The following is a 26,190-nucleotide window of genomic DNA, read 5'->3' on the forward strand; positions in this document are numbered from 1 at the left end:
TTTGTACACATGATCTCAAGAGGGTACTGAACGAGATCAGTGGCAGTTTTTTAAGTTTGGTCATTATTATCATGGTGTTATTCACTGTCAAAGATGCAGAGAAAAATCATAATTCATATTCTCCTTTGTTTAATCACAATTTAAGCAAGCCTAGTAATATACACAATATTTCTGACACTGTGAATACATTCCCTGAGGTCCATGGATGTACCTAGATACCAAGAATATGCAAATAGCCCTTGTAGAAGTGGAGCAATATTCCATTTACCTAGGTATATATTTTATGCGGATTTTCACATCGTGTGGAACAGGTTAAGTGAAGGAGGAGAGGAGATAGGAAAATGAATTAAAAGAGGGAGGAATGATGATGAAGGAGAGTGAAAGGTAAGATGGATTGCCCAACACAAATTATAACAGTAATGCATAACAATAAAGCAAACCGTATAATGCTTCTCTAATTCAGTGTGCAGGAAAGCACCGACAACCAAGCCAACATTTTCTGTGACAAAACAATTCCACAGAGAAAGGACATAGTAACCACGTTCTTACACAGCAGTGTCATTTCATTCCCATGCATATACCGCTAGGCATCTTTCCAATGGATTACAGACTAGAATGATTACCTTGTTTTGATTATGTAACTAGGAGAACAGGATTAAGCTGAGAGCCTTGGTCTCAGGAGGACAATATCTTTATTTTTGGACCAGTCACAACATTAGATTAGGGTAGAAGAAGAGTTGATATTAAGAGAAGAAGAGAGGATAGGGCAGGGGGAGGAGGAGGAGGAGGAGGGGCAGGAATTAAAAGAGAGAGGGCTGAGGATGAAGGAGAGTGAAAGATAAGTGGGTGGTCTTGTATTGATTGCAACCAAAGTAAAAACATCTGCATTCCATCGTCATCATCATCATCATCATCATGCGAAGGTACATCCAAGTAATCTATATCAACATGATTAATGTAACCTTGTGTACTTTGCACTGCTCTGTTTTTAGTGAACTATTAAGTCCGTTCTATTTTATAATTTTTTGCCTATTTTTAAACTGAATCAAACCGCACTTTTTTATTCTGTCTATTCTATTTTCTATTATTTGTATTACTGAATGAAACCGTAAACAGAGAGGCCTATTGGGATGTTAGATCCTAATGTGAAACACTGTGATTTACCTTACCTTGCTACCTCTCTATCTTTTTTATGCTCGCTTATGACTGTATTTTTTCTTTGTTGTGAAGCACTTTGAACTGCAACTTCTGTATGAAAAGTGCAATATACAATATTATTATTATTCAACTTATCCTGTAAAGGCATTTTATACATTACTTGCCTTGCAAATTAATGTAACCACGCAACATTACCTATTTAAATATAGGACTAAAAAAACAATTGACGACTGATCAACTGGGAAGGCAGTAGAGGTAGAGGCAGCTCTATAGTTGGGGGGGCTACTTGTCACGCAGAGAAATAGAGACAACCCACACTAGAAAGTAAAACAGATGGACAGGTCACACACACACACACTCACCACTCCTTCTGGTTGACTCCCCCAGTCCTGGCTAATTCTTCATGGAGCTTCTCGTTCTCTTGGATCACCTCTTCCACTCGCGTGCGGAACCTCGCCAGGTCCTCCTGCGTGAACACAAGGTTTGTCCGAGGGAAGCAACAGTTGTGATTGGAGGATCAACGAAAAAAGGGCTGAGTTTCAGATCAGGTCAATTCACTGTCCACATTTGACAAGGTACACCATGGCCTTCTCTTGAAATGTCATAGTTTGTGTTCTGTACAACAAGTCAGCAGGAAGGGTACACCTCTGGCAGTAAAGATTGTTGTCAAACAGTGTTGAACTTGAGCGCTACATTAGCATAGTAGGTAGTAATATAGTCAAGGTAGATTCCTTAGCGGCAGAGTGCATACTAGTAAAAGACCATTTTTATATTGTTTTCTTCCTTATATATTGATTGAAGAAATGGTGTGTTTTTAGTCGACGGTGGAAAATGTTGTAGGTTTTGGCTGTCCTGACTGTGGTGGAAAGTTCATTACATCATTGTGGAGCAAGGACCGAGAATAGCCTGCTTCTCTTTGATGTTGAAGAAGGAAAGGTTTTATTTTTTTTGCCATCTCCTGTAGCTAAGAATGTTCCATCCATCTGCAGACATTTGGAATTTAAAATGACCTACGGTAATAGCTCCCAATGCTCCAATGAACTAAAACACTTTTGAAGTGTATGTCAATATGAGCTGCAAGTTGAGTCCACCCCAATAATAAACCAGCTGAAATGGTGAAGAAAGAGCTGGTGAAACAGCTGGAAAAGATGGATCGCCCAACACAAATTATAACAGCAATGCATAATAAAGCAACCTGTATAATGCTGCTGTAATTAAGTGTGCAGTGAAAGGACTGACAACCAATAATTTGCTGTATGACTAAACAATTTCAGAGAAAGGACATAGTAACCACCGTTCTTACACAGCAGTGTAATTTCATTCCCATGCATATACCGCTAGGCATCTTTCCAATGGATTACAGAGAGAATGATTAACATGTTTTGAGGAGAACAGCATTAAGCTGAGAGCCTCGGTCTCATGAGGACAATCCTATATCTACCGGGAGAAGGCAAAACAGATAAAAAAAGGAGAAATTACAGCACACTGTGGAATGACTAAGAACTGAAAATTCAACGCTGCTTTTATTCACAGCACAAACCAGGGTGATGCACCTGTAGCTTTATGGGCTTTGCTGTGTTTTATTCAGCTGGATGTTTTATTCCTTGTGTGTGTATATAAACTGGACTTTTTGAAGAAGTCTTTATTCATCATGCAGTGACACACACATGAGATGGGCGGCACACACAGTAAAAGAAAATTGGGGGTCGCCGATGAAATTGAGTCTGTGCTTGACCCATCCCGTCGTCCTTTCCCCCAAGGGCAGCCGGGAACAGATAGGGGCTGCGGCGTGGGGCCGCGCCCCGGGGACCAATCCAAATGCTCCTGTCCGTCTTTGTCAGGGAGCGCGACAGCGTTAGCGATCTGTTGTGCATGTTTTTCCATTGGGTTTATCTTATCGGGAGGGGAAACCCTTGCGAGCATGGGGAGAACATGCAACCTCCACACAGAAAGGCCCGGGAGATACCCCACCTGGGTACCTGGCAACGGTTCCCAAGCGGAAATCGAACCCTGGACCTTCTAGCTGTGAGGCGACAGTGTTAACCACCACTACACCACTGTGTGTGTGTGACTGTGTGTGACTGTGTGTGACTGTGTGTGTGTGTGTGTGTGTGTGTGTCATGTCTTCTGGAGTCGTGGCTATTAACCTTTTTCTATATACTTATATGCTATGAACAGAGAGAAGGAGAAGGTATCTGCTCTCTCCAAAACCACAATAGGCTATATTAGGACTGCCACTTAAAACAAAACTGCCAGTCAAAATGCAATGGTCATCATAATTTAGTAAGCAGGACTAAAAGAAAAATGTGCATAAACATATGGGTTCTCAAACTAACTGTTATGGGAACAGAGGAACGGGACCTGTAAAAACAGATTCAAAGGGGAAAACGGCAACCGGCGTGTATTTATATACACAAAATAAATAACAGAAACAAAACAGGGTTTCAGACAGACGCTAGGGTTTGAAAGCTCGGTGTTGCTAATAAACATTTTAAATCATTTTAATAAACTTGTCAATGCGGCTTTACTTCCGGCTTTGGCTGCCTGGTGCGATCACAGCGCAGATCACAGCGCAGGCGCACCAGGCAGCCCAAGCCGGAAGTAAAGCAGTTTTGAGCAGTGTTGACAAGTTTATTAAAATTATTTCAAATGTTTATTAGCAACACCGAACTTTCAAACCCTAGCGCCTGTCTGTCCGAAACCCTCGTGCAGCTGTGAGTACTGTACCTTTGAAATGACTGTGCGACACTTGTACGAGGAGCGTTTTGTTGCCGAACAGCGTAACATACTTAATTGTGGGATTTTCACATTATCGTAGAAGGGACTGTTGATTCCCGGAAAGCATAGCTCGTCCTACGATGTTGGCGTGATTTACAGTCCCGAAAGGGGCTATGTTAAACCTACTCACATAGTCCCCAGCATACAGACACATTGATTAATTACATACATCATATTCCAGGCTTCTGCCTACACACACTACACCACCACAGTCGTTTGTTTGTTCTGTTGTTATGTTTTTGTTATTTATTTTGTGTAAATAAATACACGCCGGTTGGCGTTTTCCCCTTTGAATCTGTTGTGTACCCATTCTGCAATCTGTTAATAAAGTTTTCAATCAATCAATCAATCAATCAATCACTTGATTTACAGCACCCTTTCAGCCTTCAAGTATACAATTTAATTTTCCATTCAAATCACGTTAGAACTTTTTGCTACCAGGGAAAAAACTACCAAAACTATCAAATTAACCCTAAATGGTTTGGAAGCTCAACTTAATTAGCAGACTAGGGTAGACAATTTTTTATTTAACTTTATACAATGGCATGCAAATTTCTTGATTCTGATTGGCTGAAACAGTCAAGTTACCAGTTGTTATTTTGTATAACACACTCCACATGACCCCAGATCCCTCCCACAACCGAATTACTTATTTTTTTCTGTCTGAATCAATCAGCCATAGATAGAAAAATGGAAGTATGAATAGCTTTTGAACGAATCCTCCAAAAAAGATACAGTCAACTGGAATATGTTAGTTCGTTACATACACATGGATTATGTAATTAATTTGTCATGACCCATTGTGAAACAAAAGAAAAATCGCGGACATACATATTTCTTTTTTTAAATGGCCGTCGACCTTTTTTTTTGTGTCAGATTTGATTGATTGATTGAAAATGTTATTAACAGGTTGCAGAATGGGTACAATACAGTACGGCTCAATACACACAATTGTTAAGGGGATGCAGACCAGAGAAAGACTTTCGTCTTGTTTACATCAGGGTCCCCCATTTTCAATTCATCATAACATATATGACATACTTGACATACAGATAGACAGTACTGCTACATCTATACATTTATGACATACCAGCTTTACAAATACAATACTGTTTGTGATACAAAAAGAGTCTAAAAAAGAGAATATATACATTTGACGAAGAAACTATACATTGGAGGAGGTTGGGTAGGTGGGGTGGAGGGGGGGTTGGGTAGGTGGGGTGGGGAAACTGTACATTGGAGATGGTTGGGTGGGGGGGGGTGGGTAGGCGGGGTGGGGGGGTAACTGTGCATTGGATTATCAACGAAACCTTACTTGGTCCCAAGAAAAGGGTATTGTGTATTATTGGGTTAGGACATTTACTGTACATTGGAGGGGGTTGGGTTAGGACATTTACAGGGGCCAGTTTCGAATTGCAGTCTCCCGTAGGTGCCATCTTTTGGTTTTGAAAGTGGGTAGTGATTCACATTCCTTTACAGCTGTGGGTAGGGTGTTTAGTCCCTTGTTTGAGCCGAATCTGGGTTTAACATTGTTTGTGGAGCTCCCTCTGGTGTCTACTAGTGGATCTACTATGGGATCTACTTTCTCTGTGGATGGTTTTGTGAATAAATCTCCATTATGCTTCAATTACTGTGTGTTTATTGTATAGCAATAAGGTTGGGTGAATTTGGTCATTGTATAAACGCATTATATCACTTGAAGTCGTGTGTTATACAAATTAGATCACACCTATGGGGGTCTAAAGACCCTCGGCTAACAACCACCCATAGGTGTGATCTAATTTGTATAACACACTCCGTCGCGTGATGTAATGCTTAAATACCTCCCGAAGTATGAAGCTAATTACTTAGCCTTGATCCATTGACCAGGGCCGAGATACACACAGGGAATTGGTATAGTGACTAAATTGAGAAGAAAATGACAAATATAGGCATAGGCCTTTGATGTGGAGAACATTTGAACCAGAACATATGCACACAGGGAATTTCTGATCACATTATCATAGAGAATATATGGTGGAGAATGTTGAACTCTTTCGATTTTGACATGTTCACCCTGACAAGCTTATCTTTGAAAGGTATAATCAAAGATAGCCATAAGTAGTTATCTAATATGTGAATCTCCAGGACCTAATCACTGTAATAGAAAAAGGAGAAGCTAACATGCATGTTTGCCTGTGTGCTTCTGTGTAAGATATAGATCATGATAAGTCGTATTAATCACATTGATTATGTGAGGTGTTGAACTCTTAAAATACACTGTATTCAGTATGTACTTCAACATTTGTCCAGTTGTATCTATTTATTAGGTTGGGCCTGACACTTTCTTTCAATAAGCCTATTTTTTTTTCTGACAGCACACAGGAGAGTACACATATTATAAGATAGATTTACATTTACATTTAGCTGACGCTTTTATCCAAAGCGACTTACAAGTTCTGTACGACAAGACAGCAAGAAGGGTACAACTCTATCAGCTGAGTAACAATGTTCATCAAAGTGTTGAGTGCTACAGTGTAGGTTAGTTTATTAGGACAAGTGCATGACAGTAAGGTTAGTCAGGGTTAGATTTTTTTTTTTTTTTTTTTTTTTAATCATTTCAGATAATGGTTGAAGAAGTGAGTCTTTAGTCGACGGCGAAAGATTGGACGGGATTCGGCTGTCCTAACTGGGATGGGTAGTTCATTCCACCATTGTGGGGCAAGGACTGAGAATAGGCGGCTTCTCTTTGATGACCCTCCCGGAGCTCGGATAGGAGTAGGTCTGAGGCGGCCAGAAGATGCAGAGCGTAGGGGTTTTGAGGGTGTGTAGTTAGAGACCATTGACCGGAGGTAGGCGGGAGCGGTTCCCTTTGCCGCACGGTATGCTAGGTCGAGGGCCTTGAAGCGGATACGTGCAGCAATGGGGAGCCAGTGCAGGTCCCTAAGAAGTGGGGTGACATGGGCCGACTTCGGTAGGTTTGAGATCAGGCGGGCCGCTGCGTTTTGAATGAGTTGAAGAGGCTTGGTGGCAGTGGCCGGGAGGCCAGCTAGCAGTGCGTTGCAGTAGTCGAGGCGGGAGATGACTGTTGATTGGACGAGGAGTTGGGTGGCTTCTTTTGTCAGGAAGGGGCGTATCCTTCTGACGTTGCTCAGGAGGAATCTGCAGGTTCTGGTTGTCGCTGCGATGTGAGCAGAGAAGTTCAACTGGTCGTCGAGGACAACACCAAGGTTCTTGGCGGTCGGGGACGTGGTCACAGCTGCATTCTCGACTGTGATGGAAAGGTCGGTCAGGGGGGAGGATTTGGCCGGTAGGTGGAGCAGTTCTGTTTTGCTTAGGTTCAGTTTGAGGTGGTTGGTCGTCATCCAGGCGGAGATGTCGGACAGACAGGCCGAGATCCGCTCAGAGACGTGGATATCTGAGGGAGGGAAGGAGAGGAAGAGTTGAGTATCATCGGCATAACAATGATATGAGAAGCCATGAGACGTGATAATGTTACCCAGTGATTTAGTGTAGAGGGAGAAGAGAAGGGGTCCTAGGACCGAGCCCTGGGGGACACCCGTCCGGAGGGGGCGGGTGGCCGACAGAGTCCCTCTCCATGACACTTGGTAGGAGCGGTCGTTGAGGTATGATGTCAGCCATGTCAGCGCAGATCCAGCCACTCCCATTCCTGCGAGGGCCGCGAGGAGGATCTGATGGTTGACTGTGTCGAAGGCTGCAGATAGATCTAGGAGAATCAGGACAGAGGAGAGGCCCTTCGCTTTTGCTAAGTGAAGTGCCTCTGTGACCGCAATGAGGGCCGTTTCTGTCGAGTGGCCAGTCCGGAAGCCAGACTGATTGGGGTCTAGGAGGTCATTCTGTAAGAGATAAGCAGTAAGTTGGTTGGATACAGCACGTTCAAGTGTTTTAGAAAGGAAGGAGAGAAGAGAGACAGGACGATAGTTGGCTATGACGGTGGGGTTCAGGGTTGGTTTTTTTATGAGGGGCGTGACTCTGGCTTGTTTTAGGGAGGTGGGAACCACCCCAGAGTTGAGTGAGGAGTTGATGGTTGCAGTTAGGAATGGGATGATGTTTGGTGCTATGGTCTGGAGGAGTGGGGAGGGTAACTGATCCAGCTGGCATGTAGTGGGACGGTTCGACGTTACCAGTGTCAGGGTCTCGGCTTCTGTAATGGGAGAGAAAGATGACAGAGTGAAGGATGAGGTTCTCGATTCAGCGTTTGGAATGGTTGGGGGTTGGGAGAAGGAGCTGCGGATGTTCTCCACTTTTTCCTCAAAGAAGATCGCAAAGTCTTCGGCAGAAAAAGATGAGGGAGGAGGGGGTGGGGGGGGAGTGAGGAGGGAGGACATGGTAGCATGCAGTTTGCGAAGATTCTTGGCAGAGGCCTCGATCCTATGGTGAAAGAAAGAAGCTTTGGCATTAGTAATGGTTTTGGAGAATGTTAACAAGAGGTTGTGATATGTGTCGATGTCAGCAGTGAGGCGTGACTTTCTATACTTCCTCTCAACCGCTCTCAGGACCTGTCTTTGTTCTCTCACTGCATCCGTCAGCCATGGACTGGGTGGGGAACGGCGGGCAGGTTTCTCAACGAGGGGACAGAGCTTGTCAAAGGAGGTTGCAAGGGCTGAGAGGAGGGTGGAGGTTGCCATCTCTGTGGGGAGAGCAGAGAAGGTGTCACTCAAAGGTAGAGCGGATATTATGTCAGAGGAGAGGGTGGAGGGGGATAGGGAGGCCAGGTTACGTCTGAGTGAGACGGTTTGAGTTGGGGTGAAGACCTTTCGGTTAAGCATGAGAGTTAGTGAGAAGGATATGAAGGAATGGTCAGATACATGTAGGGGAGTTACCGTGGTGTTAATGATGCTGGAGTTACGCGAAAATATGAGATCCAAGGAGTTGCCTGCTTTGTGGGTGGGAGGCATGGCAGTGGGAGTCAGGTCAAATTGTTGTAGGAGGGAGACCACTGGGACCGACTGAGATGAGTCAGGCAGGTTGAAGTCGCCCAATAGAAGGAGCGGGGTACCATCTTCCGGTAAGGAGCTTATAAGCATGTCCAGCTCATCTATGAAGTGATCGAGGGGACCTGGAGGGCGATAGAGTGTAACAATGGTGAGATTGAAAGGATTAGAGACAGATATTGCATGATATTCGAGGGAGGAGAGTGACAGTTCTGGGAGTTGTGTTAGGTTTGTAGCCCATGAAGGAGATGTCATGAGGCCAGTGCCTCCACCCTGTCTGGAGGGTCGAGGTGTGTGAGTGAAGTTATAGTTTGTAGATAATGCTGCAGGTGTTGATGAGTTATTGGGAGTTATCCAGGTCTCAGTTAGAGCCAGGAGCTGCAGATTTAGACTATGGGCGTAGGCAGTAATGAAGTCAGCTTTCTTGACTGCTGATTGACAATTCCATAAGCCTCCCCGTACTGTGACAGGTGTATTAGTGGCTGTAGGAGGGTAGGAGAGATTAGCCGGGTTGCTAGCAAACTGGCGTGGATGGGTAGAGTCAGTTCTGGAGGAGCAGATTGTAGATAAACTGCATTTATATATGGCTTTTATCCAAAGCACTTCATAACTTATGCCTCACACTCATTATGCCTCACACACCCATTCACTCACACATTCACACACTGACGGCGGAGGCAACCAAGCAAGGTGCCAATGTGCTCATCGGGAGCAGGGGTTAAGTGTTTTGCTCATGCTGACATGCTGCTGGGAAGAGCTGGAATCGAACCATGAACCTTTCAATTACCAGGCGACTGCTCTACCTCCTGAGCCCTCTGTCACCCCAGTAAGTTACGATGCTACAGTAAATGTTTTCTTTTTTTAGGGCTAACAAAGTTAACGCAATAATAACACGTTAATGCACACTTGTTGGAGGGGGGCTTCCCACCCTCCAGAACATTTACAACAAGCGGTGCAAGGGGAAGGCTAAGAGAATTATTAAGGACTCGAGCCACCCGAACAACTGCCTCTTTGAACTGCTGCGGTCAGGCAAGCGATACCGGAGTCTTAAGGCGAGCACAGAAAGACTCAGAAGAAGCTTCTATCCCCAGGCCATCAGGCTGCTAAACGAACAATAAACACTATGCAACAACCATCAAATGCACACAGCACACACACCCACGCACACACTCACTCAAACAAACAACACACTGCAGCACCCACTCTCCACACTTTAGATCACACAAACACACTTTACACTTTATATTTATTGATAAAGGATTTGCACTACAACTCGTACACCTACTGTGAATTGTACCTAAATTGCACCTCGTCCCATTTCTGCCTTGCACTATATAGTATTGTATATTAGTACACTGCACAGTATTGTATATTGTATGGTAACTACGTCTATTCTGCATCGAACATTGTACATATGTATAAACTGAACACTGTGACCTCATTTTTTACTTCTAATTTTACTATGTTATTTTATTTTATACTTATCTTGTCTTGCACAGTCTCTGGAGCGTAACAGTAAGAAGCATTTTGTATAAAAGTATTCTGTACTTCTGTATGACAAATATTAAAGAAACTTGAAACTTGAAACTTGTTTTAAATGGCATCATTTTCTTTGGCGCAAAACGCACATTCTGCTATGATGTCCTCCAACTGGCCGTCCAAATGGAGGGTTTTCAGATGCTGACTCAGAACGGAGGGGTGGAAGGGACAAGGTAAAGGACTTAAGTTTCTGTAGTGATACATATATTGTACGTAATATGTAGATTTTGTATCAGCCTAAAAATCTTTAAAGAAAGTATTCACTGGATAATAATGACTGGAAACACAGACAGAAAGCTTCACACCTTCACACTAGGGCTGAACAATTAATCAGAATTGGATATGGTCTAGACTCTAGCGCAATATCCATCACAGGAGGCTCAATGTTTTTTTAAAGGTGCAATGTGCGTGAAAACAACGTTCTAAATTAAATATTGTGGTGCTGCAAAGAGGTCCCTGCCTGCAAATCGTATCCTATGGACTTCTTCTTCTTCTGTTTGGTGTAGATCCCCGCCAAAATAACACCATGATCACTTTTGGGGTCACGGTTCAGTAAATACCTCAGTTTTGGGGTCACGGTTCAGTATATACCTCAGTTTTGGGGTCACGGTTCAGTATATACCTCAGTTTTGGGGTCACGGTTCAGTAAATACCTCAGTTTTGGGGTCACGGTTCAGTAAATACCTCAGTTTTGGGGTCACGGTTCAGTATATACCTCAGTTTTGGGGTTACGGTTCAGTATGAGTTTGATACAACAGGGAAAAAATCAACAAAAATCCCAAATGTATAAGGCTAAGTTTCTTTTAATTTTAATTATTTAATTTTATTAATTATTTTGAACAGACAATAGCGCAAGTTATACTTAGTTCCACCTTAGCCCCCACCGTGTCACGATCGGAGCTCGAGTCTGCCAGATGAGGAGCAATCAGCGCGGCTGCAAGAGATCACCTCATCAAGCGTTCCCTACTTCAACTGGCAGATCCCGTCATCCGACGTCGCAGTGTTAAACTGCCTACCGAGGTACGCCGACGCTACCTGAAGACCAGCTGTAACTACCCCTGTTTATGCTTTCCCTAACCTTCTGTTTCTTGTGCCCCAGGACTTCGCTCCAGCGCCCTTCCACCCTGACGTCTCGAGCCAAGCAAAGAGGACTCCTGCTCGCTCTCAAGCGCAAGACCTGTGTCCTCTCTCTCTCGCTGCCGACAGCTGCACTGAAGTGCACCTGCTCTCATTCTTCTCCCCCCCAAGAACATTATAACCTCCGTGTTGTTCACATTCCTGTTTCACATTCCTGTTATACTCTGCTTGGTTGGGAAGAATAATTAAAGAACCCTAAAACCGCTCCATTCTCTCCTCCTGTGTTTTGCTATTGGGCTCCGCAAGACCCCATCCTCACACACCAGTGTATGCTTTTCTTTTCTTTTCATAAATAGAAATAAAACCCTTTTGATTCATTTCCGCACGTTCATCAAATAGAAATACTGTTGTAAGTGTGTTATTAATACTTAGTCAGACAACATTATACATGTATGAACAGCAGAGCTATGTCATAGGTCTGTGCAGCAGCAGAGTCATAGTACAGATTAGCTTAAGTTTCAGTTTAACTTCACAGAGTAGATTTAACTTCACATGAAGTAGAAAAAGAAGACTCTAAGACATGTTACACAACAATGGCAGAGGATTTGTCAATATTTCAGATTTAAACACCCCAGCAGCTAGACTGGAGAGGATCTCAGAGGACTAGTCCAGACTAGCAGGTGTATGTGCGCGGAAGAAAGTTGGTGTGTTGGTATGTGTGTGTGTGTTTCCAGTGGTTAACATTATTGGGCGAACAAAAAATAGATGACAATTTTCAGCCTATTGTAATGACCCTGCTGACCCAAATGTTGTTACGTTGCTCCATCCGCTTGTCATCATGGCTTTACGAGCTTCAACGTTGTATTTATCTGAATTTGGCAATACAAGCTAAATATTCAACGTTAAAGATCAAAGTAAGCCTTTACAGATATTGAGCATCATTTTGTAAAATGTGCAGCCATAGTTCCACCTAGTGTCGCATAGTCCCCCCCTGAGACGTAATCGGTGTATATAGACACACCGAACCGCGACGTTCGTACCACGAAGTCGTACACCCTTAATCGTGAATAATATTGCGTGAACACACACACGCACACGCACACACACACACACTTACCTCAGCAGACTGCAGAAGAGCATCCTTCTCGCTAAGCCTGTCGTCATACGCCAGCAACAGAGGGGATGAATATTTCATATCCAGCTAAATCAGGGGGAAAGAGCATCATCACCAATCAGAGACACCATAGAGACTCCCATAATGCCCAAGTGTCTCATTGCTCGTCATTCAACTGTGTCACACACCATATCTGTTACATCGCTTCGTTGTCATACTGTAACTTCAACACTGAATGGGTGTCAATGTTTTCATGTAATTTAGAGAGAGCATATTTCCGTACAATACTCATGATGCAAGATGGCACACATGCATACAAAAACATGAGACAACACATAAAAACATTCATACAACACACGCACGCACACGACACACACACACACACACTCCAATTACAAATCGGCAAGGAGACTTGGTAGTCTATAAAAACTAAATGTTTGTGCAATGCTTCCAGAGGTGGAGAGGAAAACGCTGTTGTCTCATTATAGACAGCTAAAATGAGAGCTCTAGTCTCGGAGGGCTACAGACGTCCACATCCACACGTCCACATCCACGAAACACTGCTGGAGCCGGAGCAGAGAGAGGAAACAGAATCACCACACAGCTGTTTACAGCAGAGGATCCCGACCACAGCGGATACTAATGCTCATACCAGTGCCATGTACTAACAGAGTTGTAGGTTTACTTTGAACCTGACTCATGACGTTTGTCACGTGTCGTGTCATGTCATCTCATCTCTCTCTCTCTCTCTCTCTCTCTCTCTCTCTCTATCTCTCTCTCTCTTCTATCTTTCCTGACACTGTCCATTTTGTATGCTGTCGAATAAAGCAGAAATGCCAGAGAAAATAGTTTACAGTATGTTTACATACATTTGTATTCAGTGTGCTGTGTACAGGCTGTTGTATGAGACAGCTTTAAAAAACACAGAAATAATATAGATACGGTAGATGACCACAAGCGACACGATTACGTGTACAATAGAGAGCATCCTGACCGGCAACATCACCTCCTGGTTTGGGAATAGCACTGCACAAGACCGTAGCAGACTACAAAGAGTGACACGTTCAGCCGAACGCACAATTGGAGGGGGGCTTCCCACCCTCCAGAACATTTACTACAAGCGGTGCAAGGGGAAGGCTAAGAGAATTATTAAGGACTCGAGCCACCCGAACAACTGCCTCTTTGAACTGCTGCGGTCAGGCAAGCGATACCGGAGTCTTAAGGCGAGCACAGAAAGACTCAGAAGAAGCTTCTATCCCCAGGCCATCAGGCTGCTAAACGAACAATAATCGCTAAACGAACAATAATCACTATGCAACAACCATCAAATGCACACAGCACACACACCCACACGCACACACTCACTCAAACAAACAACACACTGCAGCACCCACTCTCCACACTTTAGATCACACAAACACACTTACACTTTATATTTATTGATAAAGGATTTGCACTACAACTCGTACACCTACTGTGAATTGTACCTAAATTGCACCTCGTCCCATTTCTCCATTTCTGCCTTGCACTATATAGTATTGTATATTAGTACACTGCACAGTATTGTATATTGTATGGTAACTACGTCTATTCTGCATCGAACATTGTACATATGTCTAAACTGAACACTGTGACCTTTTTTTTACTTCTAATTTTACTATGTTTTTATTTCATACTTATCTTGTCTTGCACAGTCTCTGGAGCGCAACAGTAAGAAGCATTTTGTACAAAAGTATTCTGTACTTCTGTATGACAACTATTAAAGAAACTTGAAACTTGAAAACTTGAAACTTGATTATGCTTTCTATCTGCTTCTTTACAGACTCAAAAGGAGCTGAGGATATTTCCACGAACGGCAAGACACGAGTGATCTCCCTCAGTGACCATGATGCCCTCTTGACAGCATTCTTATTCACAGCCTTTCAGGCAGGATTTACATCTCACTGGGGAGAGAGTGGCTGTTGCTGTGCCACACACAATAGTACAAGTACATCTATTCCATTCTGTAGCCTTCAAAAGGCCTAGTCGTGTGACATGTGGCCGATTGAAAAAAAAAATATGTCTGATGCACTGATAAAAATACTCGTCCGTCCCAGTAGCATAGAATATCCTCAGGTAATGAATGACGTGGTCAGATTAGCACACATTTCAAGCTCGGAGTTGCTAATAAACAGTTTAAATCATTGTTACTCCACGAGTGGTACTCACAGAGCGAGCCGTGTATTTCCGCCATTGGTGTCACCGCGCATGCGCACCAGGCATTTGGCTGCCTGGTCCAGGCATTACAGGCGGAAATACACGGCTCGCTCTGTGAGTACCACTCGTGGAGTAACAATGATTTAAACTGTTTATTAGCAACTCCGAGCTTCCAGACCCCACTGTAAAGCTGTGTTAAACCCATATTGTACGCTGGGTATCTTTGAAATTCATATCGGATATCTTTTTGACACACCCCCAGCCCCGCGATCACGCTTGGTTGTTATTTTTTAAACTGGTCGCGTCCCACCAGCAAGTGACTGCGGTCACAAAAGCCCCAGGCTTGCAAACCGCAGTCACGTAAGGGGCTAGTATTTCTATAGACCTCTTGGCAAGAGCCAGAGCCACGGCCGGCAGCAAGATGAAGTCAGGTTTAACCATCGATGAATATATTTCTTAGTTTTGATGAAAAATCATATACTAACCAGCCATGGGGGAGCAGATCCTTTGACTGGTGGTAGCCCACTGGTTCTGGAGCTCTGGAGAACAGATGACAGTAACTATTATTATCACTACTACGATTATTATTAGTGCATCGACTGCTACTGTATACTGAAGCAAACCATTGAAAATAACAACCACTTTATAAGTGCAGTTTATTACATAACACAGGTAAAGTTTCCTTCATCCTTCAATAGATGACTGGTATGCAGTACTTTTGAGAACATTACCGTTGGAGAAGCTGACTCATACCATACATGACAATGTGAAGGGATTTGCCATACTGGACTGAACTTTCTCTTACCGCTTGACAGCCTTGAGGGTAAATACACTGAGATTACTCGGGAGTCTGAAGGGACCAGAAAGACTGCTGTATGCCCTGCCTTTTTCGTTAAATTTTATTTATTTTCGTCTTGTATTGTTGTGTCTTTTTGTTTATTTGTGGGGGGGGGGGTTGTGTGTCATTGTCAATACTGTGTGACTGGTGAGTCTATGTGTGTAAAAAATACAGAGAGAGAGAGAGAGAAAGAAAGAGAGAGAGAGAGAGAGAGAGAGAGAGAGAGAGAGAGAGAGAGAGAGAGAGAGAGAGATAGAGAGACATAAAGAGAGAGAGAGAGAGAGAGAGAGAGAGAGAGAGAGAGAGAGAGAGAGAGAGAGAGAGAGAGAGAGAGCGAGAGCGAGAGAGAGCGAGAGAGAGAGAGATAGAGAGAGAGAGAGAGGAGGGGTGGATAACAAAGGAGACTGGGATGGAGAGATCGAGGACCCTGGCGGTGCGTGTGTGGCCACAGGATGAGGTAGCTGTGATTATAAACCCAAGCCTGTGTCTATTGATCTGCGTCATGAGGAGCGTCACTCACAAGCAGAAGCAACAGGCACCCGGCGAGAGAAGGGACTGTGGAAAACAAGATAAATCAAAAGAACTAGATAATCGTCTCCGTCTAGAATCCCTGCGTTGGTCCAGTTGTGTTCGCTATCAAAGTGGAATTTCTATCTCAGAGGCTCAGATGTACCGTAGAGTTCAAAAGGGGGTTTTTAACCATGAAAAGCCCCCCCCCCCCCCCACACACACACACACAGGGATAGAACACAGCCTGTTCTTGCATCCATATAAGATTGTTTTCAGCCCTGCGAAATAACAGATCATGTAAATAGGGAGGTGTAGTCTGACATCACTGGTTGTTCCACCCGTATAGGGATTTATCATTGGGAAAATGGATTATCGGCTATTGTAACAATTCTGCCGCATGAACATTGGGAAGCTTTCCATTTTTGCACAAAATTAGTTCCCTTCTACCACTAACATGATTGTTTAAGCATTTTTGGTTGAAACAAGGTAGTTATAAGGGTTTTAATTTGTCGTAAAAAAATAACTACATTTACCACTAGGCAGCCTGTTGTTCAGTACGCTATGCTATTGGTCTGTTAGGCTGTCGCCTTATCCCCGTTACGGGTCATAGTACCAGCTAGCTAACGTTAACGTTACCCTGCTAAATGCTATTACGTAGCATTATGTCTACTGTCGTGAACCATTTAAAATCGGGACATGTAGAGGAGTTTCGGGAACGAGTAAAATGTGCAGGTCCTCTTCTCAGACCTGTGGGCCACACTGCACACGCATCATGCCGGTTAGCAAGCTAGCTAGCTACACGTCACGGCATGTTGATACGATAGTAGCCCCTTTCGTGACTGTGTATCACAGTCACGAAAGGGGCTACCACGATAGCTAACTAACGTTAACGTTACAAGCTCAAAAACCTTATAACTACTACTACCGTCGTGTCCATAAGTTCCCTGGCAGAATACTTTGTTTGTGAGGACAAACGTCTACAAAGAAGAGAGAACCATTTTTAATCGGGGGATGTTAGAGTTTCGTGAATGCTGGCTAGCAAGCTAGCTAGCTACTTACGTCATGTAAAAAACAATATTAACGTTATAAACTATACACAATATGTACAATGTAAAAACAATTAGTATTTACAGTGATTTAATATGCAGCGAAATAACGTTATACGATTTAAAATATAAATACAAATATGGTAACGTGATTGTTGCTTTTTTAAATGGTGGTTGGCTTTAGAGATTAATGGTTATGACCACCAGAGAGATACTAGCCACAGATTCAGGGTCAGTTATTTTCCCATTGTACGAATTGTTAAGCTTATGGAATGTAAGGGAAATCTGATCCTAGGTCTGTGACTAAAGCCAGGCGTCTAGGCTGTGGTGACGTGAGTCAGCAGCGCCAAATAGCAGTGTGGTTTCCCAGCGAACGAAAACATAAACGTTATTTTGCTACCTTTACGATTAATTGCGAATATTTTCATGTTGAGCTATAGATTGTGGATGAATACGCACAGAAAGGTACACCATGCCAACGTTAATGCTTTATTTCTCTAAAACGAGCCGATTTAAAAATGGTCAATGGGGAAATACATGGAGCGGAACAGAGGGTGGAACAGGAAAAAACGTAACCACTACACCTCCCTATAGCGTTGTTGTTCTAGCAGGGGGGGGGGTGGAACAATAATAATCAATACATTGTGATGCATTGATACTGTATGGAAGTGGGAATCCAGCTGCAACGATTAAAATAAATTCAAGGTTTAAATTGCATTTATTCAGTTATATTATCATACTGGCCAATCGCGTCTCGCTCTTCGCCATTATGAGATATCTCTTATCTCCTAGCACCTACTGTGCTTACGAACAAACAATTGCACTCACATGCACGTGACCAGGCCACGCCCCTGCGTCCTACTATATTACGCCGGACATCACACTCTACCTTCCTCTTTTTTGTTTCCAACACGGACGTAGCAGTGCACTCCGTGAACTAGCTGTTATGAAACGCAGGGAGAAATTACACAATGTTGGGTTTTCGCCGGAGGTTCACCAGCCTCTGGAATCTTCTTGGCACATCCTAAACAGCGCAACGGGCCTGTCCTGGGTTTTCCTCGTCTCGTGACAGCGGACTGAGGGACGTCGCACGACGGTTAGCAGTCGAGCTAAGTCGTGCGCAGGTAAGGCCTGCGTTGTCAGGCATTGATACTAGCATGAGTAATACTGCTTGTTGTCCCATGAGACAGCAGAGTGATGTGTTGGCGCGAGGGGCAGGATATTTGGCAAAACATGGTCAGGCATTGATACTAGCATGAGTAATACTGCTTGTTGTCCCGTGAGACAGCCGAGTGATGTGTTGGCGCGAGGGGCAGGATATTTGGGAAAACATGGTCGTCATGACTCTGTTTTGGGTGTTTTCCCGGCTATCCTAGAGCGTGTGGCTAATGCTACAATGCTAGGACGCCGTTCCTTGTTCCACGCCGAGGCCTGTCTTTACTAAAAGGTCTTCCCTCCTCTTGACCATTCATGGTCAATCGGTGTCTAATGTTGGGGGTTTAACGGGGGCTTGTTTACCATTTACATGGGTGGATGGGCTGAGGCTCAGGGCTGGTGTGCTTTTTGTGAATCTATGAATTGTGTGCAGGACTGGTGTTTTTCTCTGGTCTGCATCCCCTTAACAATTGTGTGTATGGGCTAGCCCATTCTGCAGTGTGTTAGTGGAGTTTTCATTCATTTATTCATTTACCCCTTCATGGGTGCACACCACAGTGGAGGTTGCTGCATGCCTACTAGTGAGGCAGTGCTTCACTAGTAGTAGACTTTGGTCTGCAGCCACCACTGGTGTTCCGTGCTTGTGAAGCAGGTGGCATCAGTCCTTTGCCTCTGACATGGTGGAACGGTGTCCCGCCCGGCCGACGCCATGAGGCAAGTCGGCCCAGCAGGTGGCTGGTGGGCTGTTAAAGCCTATACCGCCACGGTATAAAATTAGCAGTGACTGGCAACATTGTTCACATTGCTGTTTTTTCTGTCAAAAATGGTGTCGGGTGGTGGGGCCTTAGGGCCAGCCGACGTCAAAACATTGCGCAAGGTTTTGAGGTTATTCAGCTTTTGACCTAGCCGCAAGCTATAACCGCAGGGAGGGCTAGGATGCTGTCAACGCTTGTTCACAGACATCTTGGTTGGAACAGTCTCCCTCTGAGGAGGAGAGAAGGTTTTTTCCCTCCTCAGGGCTCCCCTCTCCGCAGAGGGACTTTGGTCTTTCCGCAGGAGCGCAGGCGGTATTTGACCTAGGCCCCACACCGCCTCGCACCGCGCAGCCAGAGGTGAGGGCGCGGCCTCGCCAGCGGCTGTGGCGAGGCCCCCGACCAGCGGCCATGTTTCCCCCGCCTAAGGTACCCTGGACACAAAGACAACAGGTGATCACAAGGCCGACAGCCTTGGCGGCCGAGGGATCGGCTACATTAGATGAGCATGCCCTAAAAAACCGTCTGCGTCTAGCTGTGTCTAGCTCGCTCTCCGGTCACTCCCCCCCCCCCCCCCCAACACCAGTGGGATACAGGCTCTGATTTGTTCCCTTTGGCTGCAGGCCGAGTGCCTTCAGTGTAGCACAAGCGACCCCACGTTTTGCTTCTCATGGGGACAGGGGCTGACACCCAGTTGCTGGCTAGGCCTGGGTCTGTCGGTGAGAATGCTGTGCTGTCAAGCGGCTCCCACGCCACACATTCTGCGTCTGTGTTTGGTGAGCCTGGTGTCTGTCAACGACGAAGGTTGTCAGTGGGGGAACTCGAGGCCCAGGGGGTCACAGCGCGAGTTCCCCCAGCCCCGCCCTCGCCAGGCCGGGTATCACGTTAGTGCCTCCCACGGCCGGAAGACCGGCGGTGGTCAGTCAGGCACACGTGATTTGGGTGGTAGTAATATCACTGCAGGGCTACAGTGTGTAGGAACCCACCCTATCGGGCAGTGTGGGGACCACACACCTTGCATGTCCAGCTGCAGAACAGATCCTCAGCAGTCCATGCCGGGGAGATGTTCAGTGGGCGAGCTTATGTCACCCAGTGTGATGTCAGCTTCCCCCGTATCAAACCGGCCCTTTCTGTCGGGGTCCCCCCTTGGGTGCGATTGCCTCGTTGGTAGTGTCAGGGTGCAATATCCCGGCTCCGCGAGACGCCCTGCTCGTGCGGTTGGTGAGTCCAGGGTTGGCAACGCACAGCGGGTGGGACCGGGCCGTCTATCTACGGTTCCTAGCGGAGCAGCGCCAAGTGGCGGTGGGTGCGCTTTGGGATTATCATCACATATGGCTACAGCGGTGCCATACGTCGAGGTGGATGGAGAGAACGCTGAGGCGAGGACATGTGTTGCAGTTTGCACAACCCCACCCTCCTTTTTCAGGTTTGGTACAGACCCTATTGTCAGGGTCAACAGCGGTGACAGCTCTGGCCGACGAGATCCAATCTCTGTTGGCGAAGCAAGCCATCGTCGTGGTCCCAAAGGAGGACACGATGCGTGGCGTTTCCTCTCGGTATTCTCTGGTGCCCGAGAAATCGGGGGGGGGGGTGTCAGACCCATACTGGACCTGTCCCATGGAAGGTTCAGAATGTTGACCGTCTCCCACCTGTTAGACGCCGTCAGGTCTACCTCCATAGACCTGTAGGATGCGTATTCGCATCCCGATCTTCCATCCTAGGGCTTACCTACTCTTCCTTTGCAGGGCTTAGCATACGGGTACCAGAGGCTGCCGTTCGGCTACTCTCTGGCTCCCCGCATCTTCACCAAGTGCGTGGAGACCGCGCTGGGGCCTCTGCGTCGTCGGGGTTTACGAATTGTATTCTACCCTGGAAGACGTTCTGGTCCTTGGTCGGTTAGAGTAGATCGCCAGGTCTCATACCAGGCGGGTGGTGTCTCACCAGCCTGGGTTTTGCTGTAGACTGGAAGTAGAGTACTCCTCTTCCCAGTCAATGGGTGGAGTACTTGGGCTTTTTCTAAGCTCAAGGTTTATATGGGCATCCCTCTCAGAGCGGCGGCGAGTGGATGGTTCTCGGCGCGCTTGGGAGGTTCCGTCCTAGGGCGGTTACGGCGCTGTCCGTGATGCGCCTGCTGCTGTGGTCCCTTTTGGCCTCCTCTTCATGAGGAGGATACAGAGGTGGTTTTTTCCAGTATGGAAATGGACCCGGTGAGAGACATGTGGAAGCGGCTGAAGGTTCCCATGTCAGTGCTGGGGGACCTCGTTCTCTGGGGAGGGCCTGGTACCCTCACCAGCGGGGTCCCCGTGGGCAGCAGGCTGTCACATGTCACAGTCTTCACCAACGCCTCCCTCATGGGATGGGGAGGGGACGTGTTGAGCCAACGCAGTAGGGGGCAGCTGGCAAGGCCATGCTGCCCGGTCTGCGCTACATTCAATGTGTTGGAATTGAAGGCAGTCCTTCTGGTCCTAGAACGGCTCGGCCACCTTGTGGTGGGCAAGCATGTTTTGATCAGGACGGACAACACGACGTCAGCGTCGTATATTGTCAGACAGGGAGGAGTGCGCTCCCCCCGTCTGCACCGGGTGGCGGTCGGGCTCTGGCTATGGGCGTTCTCCATCTGCGCTGCCTGAGGGCTCTCCACATCCCTGGCAGGGAGAATGTGGGTGCAGGTGTGATGTCGCGGGCGGTCCTCACCCTGACGAGTGGGGACTATGTCCAGACATAGTCTGGCAGGTCTGGGACCGATTCCGTGGCCGTCCGGGATTCTGTACGCATTCCCCCCCTTACACCTGATAGCTCAGCTGTTGGGGCGGGTACGTCGGGAGCGCAGGACTTGTTCCTGGTCACGCCGGGGCTCAGCTGTGTGGTCCCCGGCCCTGATTCAGCTCTTGGTGGCCCCGCCGTGGCCTGTTCCGTGGTCACCGTGGGCCCTCTCTCAGGCACGTGGAACTCTGTTCTGCCTCCTGTTCTGGGGCAGCCTCTAGGCTTGGCTGCTGACAGTGTGAATCTGGTGGGGATGCGTCTTGACTATTCTGTGGTTAACGCTATCCGGTACGCGAGCGCTCCGTCCTCTACTGCAGCTTACGCTGGGGAGTGGCGTATGGTCGAGTGTGGGGGCAGAACATTGTTCAGCCACTCTCTCGTGGAACATTCCTGCTTGGCGCTTGGCGTCTCAAGCCTGTGGAAGGTTCTCTGTCTCCGAGTGGGACCTCCAACTGGTCCTGGGCCAGTTGTCGGAGGCCCCGCTTGAGCCTCTTGAGCAGGCGCCTTTGGATCAGCTGTCTTGAAGACCGCGTTCTTTTTGGCCATCACCTCCGCTAAGCGCGTGGGTGAGCTGTGTGCTCTCTCGGTGCGGCCTGAGTGCCTGTCTATTCTGCCGGTAGCGGTGCGACTCTGAGGCCTAATCCAGTCTTCGTGCCAAAGAATATCCGGAGCTCTTTTCGCTTCAGGGATATTGTGGTTCAGGCGTTCGTCCGCCTCCTCACGCTAGTGAGTTGGAGGCGGGCCTTCACCTGTCGTGTCCTGTCCGTGCACTGGTGGTTTACCTCAGGACTCGGACTCTCGGGGCTTCCGTTCAACTGTTTGTTTGTTACGGTGGCCCTTGCACGGGATAGGCGCTGTCCAAGCAGCACCTGTCACATGAGTTGTGCTGGGGTGTTGCCTTTTGCTGCACGTTGGCGGGACAGGTCCCCCCTCGGGCTGCTGCCCCGTTAGGGGGGGCCTCGGTGGAGGACATCTGTGCTGCGGCCTTCTGGTCCTCCCCGGGTCCCTTCGTTAAGTTTTACCTCGTGGACATGACTGGAGGTTCTGTCTCCCAGGCGGTTCTGAGGTCTGGGACCTCTCCTGCGTCCCGCCATTTGGTGGGCTAGCAGGGGTTTGTGGGTGTGTGCCACGGGGTGCTGTGTCACACGTGGTCCCGCCTGTGCTGTGCATTTTTTCAGGGGTCTCTGGTTCCCCCTTTTTCGCACTTTGGTGGAGTTGACTGCCTCCCCCCCTTCGTTAGGAGGGGCGGGTGGACGGGACTCCCCTCCTCCCTGGTTGGGGCTTATGGGCCCTCAGGGGGTACACTTGTTGGGCCACGCATCTGCTCTGCCCCATATCTCACAATGGCGAAGAGCGAGACGCGATTGGCCAGTATGATAATATAACGATAGGTTATCCTATAACCTAGTTATATGAACACTGGCTGAGCGTCTCGCTCTTAGCGCCCTGAGGTCCCTTGGTTGGGTTTTCAGTGTTGGAAACTTTTTCGTTCAGGCTTATTATAATGGAGAATAAAAGGCAGTGGCAATACGGTTAGTCGTGGCGGTGCGGTTCTACTCTTAGGGGTGTTCCCTGCTGTGAGAGAGATTAGAGCATAACACCTTTACAAGATGAAGCATAACAGCAAACTGACACTGAACACCACTAACTAACATGTAACTTACAAAGTACAACACTAGAGAGTAGATATAACTTACAGAGTACAACACTAGATAGTAGATGTAATGTAACTTAGAGAGTACAACACTAGAGAGTAGATGTAATGTAACTTAGAGAGTACAACACTAGAGAGTAGATGTAACATACAGAGTACAACACTATTCAATTCAATTTAAAAAACGTTATTAGTCCTGCAAGGGTCAATTTAGAGCATGATACGGCAAACCGCTGCATTTCTACACATTCAAGACAAAACAAGACAGAACAGGGACTTGATTGATTGATTGAAAATTGTATTAACAGATTGCAGAATGGGTACAATAAGTACAGCTCAATACACACAATTGTTAAGGGGATGCAGACCAGAGAAAGACTTTCGTCTTGTTTACATCAGGGTCCCCCATTTTCAATTCATCATAACATATATGACATACATGACATACAGATAGACAGTACTGCTACATCTATACATTTATGACATACCAGATTTACAAATACAGTACTGTTTGTGATACAAAAAGAGTCTAAAAAAAGAGAGTATATACATTTGACGAAGAAACTGTACATTGGAGGAGGTTGGGTAGGTGGGGTGGAGGGGGGGACAAGAGACATACATGACACTTCAAAACACAAGAGACATGACACTGCCAGAACGGGATCCCTACATTGATCTGTCAAGTCCAATAAATGAATAGATTCGGTCAGTACAAAAAAAGTGCACTTTCGTCAAACATTTTAAAATCAAGGGATCAAAGGGTGCATGTTAGTAAACTTTTCCATCTTCAGATCAGAATGTATGTGAATATGTCCCACATTTATACAGTAAAAAGAAATACAGATCGGCGCTTTAATTGATTTTTTACACCCCTAACAGTGAGTAATGAAGAGAAAGTGGGCACATTAGACCAGGATAATGCCTCTCCTGCCAGTAAGCAGAGGACAGCCTGACAGTTTTATTGATACATCCGTTTGATGGAGTATGACTCACACACTGAAGCAATGGAATGGAAAACCAGGCTCCAGCCTCTAACACTTGGACTTGGATGTCAAAGTCAATTAAGACTGCATAACTGCAGCACTGAAGAACAGATAATTCCATTTGGTTTAAGTCAGAAACTCGTCCTGTTCATGTGGCATTGACTTGTTTAAATAATATTAGCCTTATGGAGGCTAGTGAGCCCTTATGGATGCCAGTGCGCCCTTATAGACACCAGTGAGCCCTTAGAGACCACTGCACTTCCGCGTTACATGGAGCTCATGGGAGAGCACGGATTGTCCAGAGACACTCCCTGCACCGGTTGGGGAGTAGGTGCGGAAAAGTGACTATAGGTCGCCGCGAAAGTGCAGATCGAATCAGGAGATTCAGGCGTATAAAAAAAAGTCGATTGGATCATGTCTCCAGCACCCCCACAGCCGTAGCTACAACCACTTACGTCAAGGCTCTAATCAACATTCATTCATTTTATCCCCCTGCGCTCTCCCATGAGCTATGTGGTCTATGGATGCCAGTGAGCCTTATGGATGCTAGTGAGCCTTATGGACGCTAGTGAGCCTTATGGACGCCAGTGAGCCCTTATGGACGCCAGTGAGCCTTATGGATGCCAGTGAGCCCTTATGGATGCCAGTGAGCCCTTATGGACGCCAGTGAGCCCTTATGGACGCCAGTGAGCCTTATGGATGCCAGTGAGCCCTTATGGACGCCAGTGAGCCCTTATGGATGCCAGTGAGCCTTATGGACGCCAGTGAGCCTTATGGACGCCAGTGAGCCCTTATGGACGCCAGTGAGCCCTTATGGACGCCAGTGAGCCCTTATGGATGCCAGTGAGCCCTTATGGACGCCAGTGAGCCTTATGGACGCCAGTGAGCCTTATGGAAGCCATTGAGCCTTATGGACGCCAGTGAGCCCTTATGGACGCCAGTGAGCCTTATGGACGCCAGTGAGCCCTTATGGACGCCAGTGAGCCTTATGGACGCCATTGAGCCTTATGGACGCCAGTGAGCCCTTACGGACGCCAGTGAGCCTTACGGACGCCATTGAGCCTTATGGACGCCATTGAGCCTTACGGACGCCATTGAGCCTTATGGATGCCAGTGAGCCCTTATGGATGCCAGTGAGCCTTATGGACGCCAGTGAGCCCTTATGGACGCCAGTGAGCCTTATGGACGCCAGTGAGCCTTATGGACGCCAGTGAGTCTTATGGACGCCATTGAGCCTTATGGACGCCAGTGAGCCTTATGGACGCCAGTGAGCCTTATGGACGCCAGTGAGCCTTATGGACGCCAGTGAGCCCTTTTGGATGCCAGTGAGTCTTATGGACGCCAGTGAGCAATTATGGACGCCAGTGAGCCTTATGGACGCCAGTGAGCCCTTATGGACGCCAGTGAGCCCTTATGTACGCCAGTGAGCCTTATGGACACCAGTGAGCCTTATGGACGCCAGTGAGCCTTATGGACGCCAGTGAGCCTTATGGACACCAGTGAGCCTTATGGACGCCAGTGAGCCTTATGGACGCCATTGAGCCTTATGGACGCCAGTGAGCCTTATGGACGCCAGTGAGCCTTATGGACACCAGTGAGCCTTATGGACGCCATTGAGCCTTACGGACGCCATTGAGCCTTACGGACGCCATTGAGCCTTCTGGATGCCAGTGAGCCTTATGGACGCCAGTGA

The 26,190-nt window shown here is 46.8% G+C and overlaps 2 protein-coding genes across 2 annotated transcripts in view; both read right to left on the minus strand.

Moving 5' to 3' along the window:
- The window catches only part of cep89 (centrosomal protein 89), a 371,884-nt gene that overhangs the window by 315,968 nt on the left and 29,726 nt on the right, over positions 1–26,190 (minus strand). The window contains exons 10-12 of the mRNA XM_084337069.1: positions 15,282–15,335; positions 12,604–12,687; positions 1,521–1,624 (exon numbers count right to left, since the gene is read on the minus strand). Coding sequence (XP_084193195.1) covers positions 1,521–1,624; positions 12,604–12,687; positions 15,282–15,335 — 242 coding nt within the window. The remainder of the gene's footprint in view (positions 1–1,520; positions 1,625–12,603; positions 12,688–15,281; positions 15,336–26,190) is intronic.
- Positions 14,256–26,190, minus strand: part of rhpn2 (rhophilin, Rho GTPase binding protein 2) — a 108,473-nt gene continuing 96,538 nt past the window's right edge. The window contains exon 16 of the transcript XR_014620843.1: positions 14,256–14,383. The gene's annotated coding sequence lies outside the window, so the exon portion shown is untranslated. The remainder of the gene's footprint in view (positions 14,384–26,190) is intronic.

The sequence above is a fragment of the Notolepis coatsorum genome (assembly GCF_963971535.1).
Source record: "Notolepis coatsorum genome assembly, chromosome: 20".
Lineage (NCBI taxonomy): Eukaryota > Metazoa > Chordata > Actinopteri > Aulopiformes > Paralepididae > Notolepis > Notolepis coatsorum.